The following is a 10,000-nucleotide window of genomic DNA, read 5'->3' as shown; positions in this document are numbered from 1 at the left end:
TCTCTCTCTCTCTCTCTCTCTCTCTCTCTCTCTCTCTCTCTCTCTCTCTCTCTCTCTCTCTCTCTCTCTCTCTCTCTCCCTCCCTCATCCCACCTCCCCCCTACTTACATTATAAGTAATTCACTTCTTTTCGGGTCCGGGGAACCATCCAGCGCAGGCCTCAACAGCGATCTGGCAGGCAGAGGCAAGAGCCTTGCTGGGTTCGTAGACTGCAAGAGAGGAGAGAGACATTGGGTAAATGTTAATGGATAATGATTGGCATTAACTTTTGGTCATTGTATGTGTGTGTGTGTGTGTGTGTGTGTGTGTGTGTGTGTGTGTGTGTGTGCGTGTGTGTTCATGTATGCATTTGCATATAAGCACTTAAATATGTTGCCTAAACTTTAAAAACAGTGAGAACATATAGCTATAAGGCTACATAGAAATCACCAGTAAGACGAATAACATACGACACAATTTAACACATAATTCTATAATCCTCTTCGTAATATAACAATCCCGCACACCTGATCATTCTAATCCTATATATAAAATAAATGCGTAGACATCTGTACGCCAATCTTGATAGCTGATTCGTCTGCCTAATATAACAATCCTGTACAGCTCTTCAATCGAACCCTGTGTATAAGATAAATGCGTAGACCTCCGTGTGCTGATCCTGACAGGTGATTCGGCAATACCAAATCCGTGAAGCAAACCCATTCGGTTTCGTCTTCCCTTGAGGCGAGGACAGCGATCGGTCCGTATATCCCCGTAGGCCACAGCTGTTATCACGGAAAGGTGGCTATTTGGCAGGTTTTCTCCCAAAGGTCGGATTATCTCCCGTCGCGCTACACCATCTGGGATCACCTGTTCTCGATCCACTCCTATCCGCTTGCCGCCCGGGTGTGGGTTCGATGACTTCCCATTTTGAATTTCCCGCGCGCCATCCTCAGCGCTGTTGCTCGACCCGGATTTAAGGCACTCCTATTCTCATCCTCACTTCCCAATCTACCAAACTGTTCATAAATTCCACCTGTTTATGTTCCACGTGTTTCCCCCCTCCCCCCAGCTGGTGCCACGCCTTTCCTCTCCGCTAGACGCACCACCTGAAGAAGCAGACTCCCTCCAACTCTTCTCATACCACCTGTGTGATGACTATAAATCCGGGTGGGATTATGGTGCGACAGTTATGAGTTGAGGGGACGGCTCGATACGAAGGAGATAATGAGGCGATAACGCAGCGGAAGAAGGGAAAAGGGGGAGAGGATAAAGAGAGGTTGGAAGCAAATGAAGCAGGAAGGAAAGAGAAAGAAGGAAGAAAGGAAGTGAGATAAGTTATATGGGAATAAGAAGATGTGGGGAAAGGGTTGAAGTGGCGTAAGAAAAGTGAAAAAAAAACATGAGAGACGGAGAAAGGAGGAAGAATAACGACGATTGGAAACGAACCAAACGCGAGGAAAGAAGAAAAAAAATGGAAGTGGGAATAAGGAAAATTGATAACGAAACGAATCACTATAAATCAACCAAAGAAAGTAAAGAGCAAAAACGTAAATAGGAAAAAAAATAATGTTGCGTGTTGAGAGAGCAAGATCATTTAGGGTGCAAAAGAATAATGGAAAATAATGAATAAAAAACACACGGGGGCCACAAACTCATTACCAGCGTCATCATCACTAACGACACAAAACGAGATTCCACAGCAAAGCCTTGCAATCGTGTCATCTCCTTCATCTTCACTTCCTTCTGTATATCCGTCCATCTATCTATTCTATTCATCAATTACTATCTATCTATCTATACACACACACACACATACACACACACACTCACACACACATATATATAACTGTATACCTGTATATCTATACCCATATAAGGCATATCTAAACATAACCTCACGTTGAAGAAGATGACGTATCAGATGATGACGTCATAGGTATCAGATGATGACGTCAAAATGAAAGGTCATCTCCCCCTCCCCCCTCCCCTCTGCCCCCCTCAGCTATTTCACAGAGGGCGCTCGAGTCGTCAAAGAAAAAAAAATCTTTAGTATTATTCACACCTCTATCCTCGGCGTTAAATGGCCTGTCTGGGGTGGAAAAGATATTAACATTTAGGCCTTGTTTGAGGGGGAGGGGGGGGATTGCGTGGTGGTGGGAGGGGGGGAATATTGCGTGGTGGTGGGAGGGGGGATATTGCGTGGTGGTGGGAGGTGGGGGGATTTCTCTCTCTCCTTTTTCTTGTCTTTCTCCCATCTTTGGCAAGGGGTTGGTGGGGAAGGGAAGGGAGGGGGATTCTGGGTGGGAAAGTGGGAGTGAGATTGGACAGAAAAGGAGAGATAAGGAGCGGGAGAGAGATTGAGAAAGGGAGAGAGGAAGAGAGAGAGAGAGAGAGGAAAAGACAGATAGATAGATAGATAGATAAATAGAGATAGATAGAGATTGAGAGAGAGAGAGAGAGACAGACAAACGGTCAGACAGACAAGCATACAGACATCTTCACAGATAACGACAGAAAAAGAGACATAGAAAGAGAGAACCAGAAAGAGACTGAAAGAGAGAGGGAGGGAGACAAGAGAATTCTGACGCATGGGAGAGAGGGAGAGAATGGGAAACAAGCGCGGAAGATGAATGGGAATGAGATAGACACGAGAAAGGCCAATTAAAGGGGAAGAAGGGAGAGTTGAATAATTTAGGAATAAAGAAGCAATATCGTATCGAGTTAATGATGTTTACCAAGTACAGACTCGAAGAACGATATGGATAGCAAGATTTTGATAAACAGGGGAGAGAGAGAAAGACGGCAATAAACAGGACTCAGAAAGAGCGTAAATCAGATGTTTATCTTAATTTTTATCTAATTATTTTTCATGTTACGAAGATGGAGGAGGTGGCAGTTTGGATAAAGAGGGATCTGTTAATGCGCGGAAAGGGAATTAAAGGATGAGGGTAACGATGAGAGAAGGCGAGTAATAACAATAAATATTAGAAGAGGTCATAAATGGGAATAAAAATGAGGAGGGAGGAGGTACAATACGTCATTATGCGATCTTTTTAGAATGTCAGAAAAAAAAGGAAAAATGAAATAGAGAATAATGAGGATTGCAGCTCAAGATTTTTTTTCCCCTTGATCAGACATGGTAATGAATGTAGATCGTGGAATGAGACTGGGGGAAGAGGTGCTGAAATAGATTACCTAGTAAATCTACCTCATATTCCTCATTATACGTCTCCTCTGCATCAACCAGATTCACCACATCTGCTCTAACACACTCAACCACGTCAACCACATCATCTTACTACTCTCTGAACCATCCCTCAACCACATCAACCACAGATGGTCTTACTAGTCTTCGAACCACCCTCAGCCACACTCAACCACATCATCTTACTCTCTGAACCATCTCTCAACCACATAAACCACATCATCTTACTCCTCTCTGAACCATCCCACGACCAACAGCATATTCCACATCGTCCACAATAACTACCACAAGATCATAATTAGCGCCTCGTCCACTTGCGCCACCCATCGTCACACTTACCCCCCCCCCCCCACCCCACACCTTTCCTCTCCTCACCCGATGCAAATCCACCCCCACACATCTTTCCTTGCTCACCTCCTCTGCCTTTTGCTTCACTCCCTTCCCTAATCCCCCCATTTTTCCCTTCACCCTTCCCTATGCCTCCTCTCCCCACGTCCTTCTCCCTCCCCTGTCTCCAGACTCCATTCCCTCTTTTCCCTTCCTCCTCTCCCTCCTCCTCCCATCCCTCCTTTTCCCCCTCAACCCTCTTCCCCACCCCCCATCCCTCCTCCCCCTTCAACCCCTCTCCCCCATCCCTCCTCCCCCCCTGAACCCTTTCCCCTCACAACCCTCCCCCCATCCCCCCTTCCATCCCACTTCCCCATCCCTCCTTCCCCCCTCAACCCTCCCCCTATCCCTCTTCCCCCCCTCAACCCTCCCTCTATTCCTCATCCCCCCCTCACCCCTCCCCCTATCCCTCCTTCCCCCCTCAACCCTCTCTCCCGCATCCCTCCCTCCCCCCTCAACCCTCTCCCGCATCCCTCCCTCCCCCCTCATCCCTCCCCCCTTCCACCCACATCCCTCCCCTTCCACCCCATCCCCTCACCCACCCCCTTGCCCCACCCCCTCCCACTCACCAGCATCGCCGCCGGAGCGCTTTCCGAAGATGGATCCGTTGAAGGGGGGTTTCCTGTACCCGGCGGATACGGGCTCGGTGAACACGGCCAGGACGACGAGGACGAGGGCGACGGCCAACACGACTCGGGCTTGAACGGACATTCTGCGGGGGAGAGAGAGAGAGAGGAGGGGGTGAGCGCGGGTGTCGAGAGGGGGTGGGGGGGTGGGGGGGAGGGGAGGTATGAGAGGGTGAGCGCGGGTGTCGAGAGGGGGTGGGGGTGGGAGGGGAGGTAGGAAGGGGAGAGGGGGTAGGAGGGGGAGAGGGGGTGGGGAGGTAGGAGGGGGTGAGCGCGGGTGTCGAGAGGGGGTGGGGAGGGGGTGGGGAGGGGGGAGGTAGGAGGGGGAGAGAGAGAGGAGGGGGTGAGCGCGGGTGTCAAGAGGGGGGGGGGGGGAGGTAGGAGGGGGAGAGGGGGTGGGGAGGGGAGGTAGGAGGGGGAGAGGGGGAAGGAACGTAGGAGGGTGAAGGGGGAAGGAAGGTAGGAAGGGGAGAGGGGGCGAGAGAGAGGAGGGGGTGAGCGCGGGTGTCGAGAGGGGGGGGGAGGTAGGAGGGGGAGAAGGAGTGGGAAGGAAGGTAGGAGGGAGAAAGGGGTGGGAGGGGAGGTGGGGAAGAGTGAAAGGAGGTGGGGAGGGGAAGGGGGAGAGGGGGTGGGGAGGGGAAGGGGGGATCGAGAGGGGGAGGGGCGAGGAGGTAGGAGGGTGAAAGGGGTGGGAGATGGATAGGGGTGGAGAGGTGGTGGAGAGGAAGGGGGAGATGGGGTGGGAGGGGAGGTGCGAGGGTAAAAGGAGGGGGGAGGAGAAGAAGATGATAATAATAATAATGATAAAGATGATAATGATAATAATAATGATAAAAATAATAATAATGATAATAATGGTAAAGATGATAATGACAATAAAAATTACAGCAATACTAATAACAACAGCAATAATAATAATAATAATAACAACAGCAATAATAATAACAACAGCAGCAATAACGGCAATGACAATAACATCAGGTCCCTCCTCAAAGGGCGCAGGGAATCCAAATGAGGTCAACCCGAAGCCCCGCCCATGCAGGAATCATGACCGTGGGTGACGCCCCGATGTAAGCCCGGCGTCGACTCCCCCGAGGCTATAAGCTTTTCATCGGACTCCGTTCCCGCAAATAATACTTAGGCCACAAAGGCGGTTTTTGGGGGAGTTCGGAAGGTAATATGGACTTTACGGCACGTGTGTGGAAGGTGTGACATTTCGGTTTGGTTTTGCTTATCTTTTTTTTTCTGCTTCTTTTTGGATGGAAAGGGTTTGATCTTTTTCATCATGGGATAAGATGGAAGTACGTACGTATCTATGTTTGTCTTTCTATATTTGTCCATCTATCTATCTATACATTTCTCTATCATCCCCTATCTATCACTCTCTCCACATTTCTCTACCATCCCGCATCTCTCTCTCTCTCTCTCTCTCTCTCACTCACTCCCCCTCTCTCTCTCTCTATCTATATATGCATATTGTTGCTGAAAATTCCATAGCTTCTATTTTCTAACAAAACTTTCGTTGTGCTGATTATGCTAATTAGACAATCCTATGTGTAATTACTAATATGAGCTAGGGAATAATCTGCATGTCAGAGTCCAATACATGTCTACATTAAACAATACACTTGATTTTTGTTTCTAGAAAAAAGCACATGCAATATTCCGATGAAAACACGCATTATGTTACCCGGTGTATTTGCCGAGTGCATTGCAACTTGTCTGGAATACTAAGTACGGCAGGACGAGAGGGACGAGGTAATTTTCCTGGTTTTATTTGCATCACTACAGACACTATCGCCACGCCGCTTATATAACACAGGAAATGCAATATAACGGCTTCAAATCTGAAAAAAGCAATATAGATACTTTTATGGAAGAATTTGCCAAGGGCAATTAATGAGATAATAGTGTTTTCGGGTCTGCAAGAATGAGAGAGAGAGAGAGAGAGAGAGAGAGAGAGAGAGAGAGAGAGAGAGAAAGAGAGAGAGAGAGAGAGAGAGAGAGAGAGAGAGAGAGAGAGAGAGAGCGTGTCTCTTGCATAATGGCGTGAGAGCAAAGAGACTGAAATGGGTCTTAAGGGAGAGGTTCTTCCCAATATTTGAGAGTGCTTACGCTCTCCCTCTCCCCCTCTTCCTTCCTTCCTCTCCCTCCCTCTTCCTTCCTTCCTCTCCCTCCCCCTCCCCGTCTCCATCTCGCCCTTGGGATGCGAGATTGGATGAAAATTCGCTCAAAAGACTCCGTTGCCCTTAGTAACAATACTCAGCGGGTGTTTACCGAAAAAAAAGGTTTAATGGTCCTATTACTTCTCAACGCTTGTCTCTATTTTCTCCTGAATTCCAATCTCTCTCTCTAAACGATTTAAAAAGACATAAACCATTTTCAGTGATTATTTCTAAGACGAATACACTTAAATCTTAGCTCATATGCTCCTACCATACTTTCTCAAGCAGATTGGTATCATACGGAACGGTGGTCGCGAAAGCGGTCTACTGTAGTTCTATCACTGAAGATTTTACGCTTGAATAGGAATTCATTTAGCAGGATGTTCTCCTTCCTTCACTAACCCAGCGCGGACAATGAAGCGTCTTCTCCCTTCTTTTTTTTTAGTGGAAATAACAATAGTCAAGGATTTCTGAAGGAGACTGTGGCTTGTGGGTGCAGCTCGTCATGTTATGAAATTGATTCTCATTTTTTAAAGAATTCTCCTCTCTCTCCTTTCTTTTCCCATTTTCAGGATGGTGATAGTGGGGGAGGGGGAGGGGGGGGAGGTCTTAAAGCAAGAGAAGGACTTTCATCTCGTAAATAAACATAAACAGAAGTACAAGTAGTGTTGGCAAAAAATTATGAACTAGCACATGTAGTCATAGTTACTGTGGACTGTGTATGTGTATGACTGCCTGCCTGTAATAGTTATGTGTCCGTATATACCTCTACGATTGATGTATGGCTCTGTGTGTGTTTGTACTGTATGTATGTGTTCCCGCCAGAAACGGCTGATATTACTCGGTCGGCCTCTCTTCCTGGCTGACGTGTGTTGAGCAAGAAGCGACAGGTGCCATCTCAAGTGTCAACTTCCGTTTCGTCGTGCTGGTTCCCCTAATGGCAGTGATTAGAGCAGCGCGGGTTTTGTGTTTTGCTCTGTGTTCTGCTGGGAGGCGTTCTTTGAAGTCTGTGTGTGTGTGTGTGTGTGTGTGTGTGTGTGTGTGTGTGTGTGTGTGTGTGTGTGTGTGTGTGTGTGTGTGTGTGTGTGTGTGTGTGTGTGTGTGTGTGTAGAAATGCACGAGGAACACACACACACACACACACACACACACACACACACACACACACACACACACACACACACACACACACACACACACACACACACACACATAGACAGACTTCAAAGAACGCCTCCCCACACAATAACCTCCACAAACAGCCCCTCCCCTCCCCCTCCACACACGCCCGCACCAACAGCCCCTCCGCCTCCTCCACCCAATTCCCGATGGCCACGCTAGAGCGAGCGCCTGGCCACCCCGAACGGAGATGGAATGAGACACGGCGATATTTTCAATCGAGAATGGCCACCCCGGCGATCCAGTCAGCTCGAAGGCTCGAAGCTCCGTGTTGGATTACCTTTGAAAACACGATGTGTTTCGGTGGCGTTCGAACGTAAAACGATACAGTTGGAGTTTCGTGTTGTGCGGATAGTGGTAGGTGTTGGCCGGATAAGGGTCTGTTTTTGGCCCTGGATTATTGTTTGAATTGTATATCCACGTACGGGAGAGGAAGGCAACGTAGACTACCGGTTCCAAAGCCGCCGGAGTCGAAGTGAAAGAGATTCTAGATTCAAAGAAAGCCCCGGACGATGTGTTCGAAGAGAGGCTGTCTTTATCACTTGAACTTTCTCTATTTATTTATTCATTTATTATTTATTCTCTATTTATCTATTATTCTCTCAATCAACTAATCTCATGTATCTCAAGAATCCATCCAACAGAAGTCAGCTGACCATATAATCCCGTGTACACGTGTGGATATTTGCATCAACGTTCGCGTACGGGTGTGTGAATATACCTCCATTTATTCACGCAAGACCATTTGAGCGCACATACACATAACATTTTAATTACACATTCCACCACCGCAGACATTTATCCCGCTGGATCATGGCCGCGCACCGAAGCTTGCATTAGCCATCACACTAATAATACACGTAATGGAACCACCTCTGTGAGTGACACTGGGTTCGAAAGATATAATAGAACGGGGAAGAAAAGTGCCAAGCGGTTTATGAGGTTTGCGGGAGGCAGAAGAGAGGAAGAGAAAGGGGAGAGGGAGGGGAGGGGGGTGGCAAAGGAGAATCGTAGATGAACAGGCATATAGACAAGGGAGGTAATGGGAAGGGAGGGTCATTGATAAACAGCCACATAGACTGAGGGAGGGAATGTGAGGGAGATTCATAGATGAAATAGGCATAAAAAAAAAACAAGATGTGAATATATATATTAGAGCCTTGTCTTAGGGTTATAAGGTCTGTGACTTCTTTCATAACCGGAAAAATACTTGTACTCCGATCACATTCTGGAAAAAAATATCAACTATTTTACAATGCCAGATTTTACTCCGTGATACAAAAGTAAACATTATTTACCACCTCTAATCGACGCCGAAGCCTGTGCTCTGGCGACGCTTTCGGATAATTCTCGCGGGGTTTAAGGGAGTCTTAAATTCGATTCTTTGTGGTGACTTTGTAATACTTTATTTATTTATTCATTTTCTTATCCCCAAACTACTAACTTCAAAGATCGTCTTGTTCTTCTCATTCTTCCTTTCCGTTCACCTCGCTTATCTTGATAGTTCATTATTCCGACTTAGAGAGAGAGAGAGAGAGAGAGAGAGAGAGAGAGAGAGAGAGAGAGAGAGAGAGAGAGAGAGAGAGAGAGAGAGAGAGAGAGAGAGAGAGAGAGAATGTTTATGTTTCCAAATAGAGAAAGAAAAAGAAGAGAGAGAGAGAGAAAGAGAGAAAGAGAGAGAGAGAGAGAGAGAGAGAGAGAGAGAGAGAGAGAGAGAGAGAGAGAGAGAGAGAGAGAGAGAGAGAGAGAGAGAGAGAGAGAGAGAGAGAGAAACAGAAAAAGAAGAGAGAGAAAGAGAAAGAGAAAGAGAGAGAGAGAGAGAGAGAGAAGAAAAATAAAAATAAAGATAAAGATAAATAGATAGAGAGATAGAGAGAGAGGAAGTGAATTACCAAAGTATATACATTACGAAATAAGTGAAGAAGACAAGAAGCGATTTCCGGCTCAGTCCAATCTAATAAGATCAAACTTTCGAAGCTTTCATGAATAAATCAAGCTTCACAAAAACCTTAAGTGTGCTTCCGAATACTCGAGAGTAGATTTTGTATGTATATGAATAGTTATATAAGCAGTGTACGTATATATCCGTACTTGTTTAGTTTTAAGTGTGTGTGTGTGTGTGTGTAAATGTGTGTGTGTATGTGTGTGTGTATGTGTGTATGCATGTGCGTGCGTGTGTGTATGCATGTGCGTGCGTGCGTGCGTGTGCGTATATGAGTGAGTGTGTATTAGCATTGATATTAGAAATGAATCCACGAGAAAGTTGCCGCCTCCCAGGGGACGCCCGCGACGCGCCCGAAGTTCGAACAGTGACGCCCGTCCCGGAGGACTGAGAGTTTACCTTCGTCAGAAACTCATTCGAAGAGACTTTGGGGCCGCTGAGCAAGGGCCTCGCTCTTGCCTCGGGCGGACAGGGGAGGGGAGGCGAGGGGAAGCGAGTCTCCTTCAGGAACCTT

The 10,000-nt window shown here is 47.0% G+C and overlaps 1 protein-coding gene across 1 annotated transcript in view; it reads right to left on the bottom strand.

The window, feature by feature from the left end:
• Positions 1 to 10,000, bottom strand: part of SIFa (neuropeptide SIFamide) — a 34,429-nt gene that overhangs the window by 940 nt on the left and 23,489 nt on the right. The window contains exons 2-3 of the mRNA XM_027372474.2: positions 4,144 to 4,286; positions 109 to 209 (exon numbers count right to left, since the gene is read on the bottom strand). Of these exons, the coding sequence (XP_027228275.2) occupies positions 121 to 209; positions 4,144 to 4,285 (231 nt within the window). The 5' untranslated portion in view covers position 4,286 and the 3' untranslated portion in view covers positions 109 to 120. The remainder of the gene's footprint in view (positions 1 to 108; positions 210 to 4,143; positions 4,287 to 10,000) is intronic.

Source organism: Penaeus vannamei, chromosome 9 (assembly GCF_042767895.1).
Source record: "Penaeus vannamei isolate JL-2024 chromosome 9, ASM4276789v1, whole genome shotgun sequence".
NCBI lineage: Eukaryota > Metazoa > Arthropoda > Malacostraca > Decapoda > Penaeidae > Penaeus > Penaeus vannamei.
Note: the sequence above shows the minus strand (reverse complement) of the source record. Positions and strands in the feature narration are given on the sequence as shown.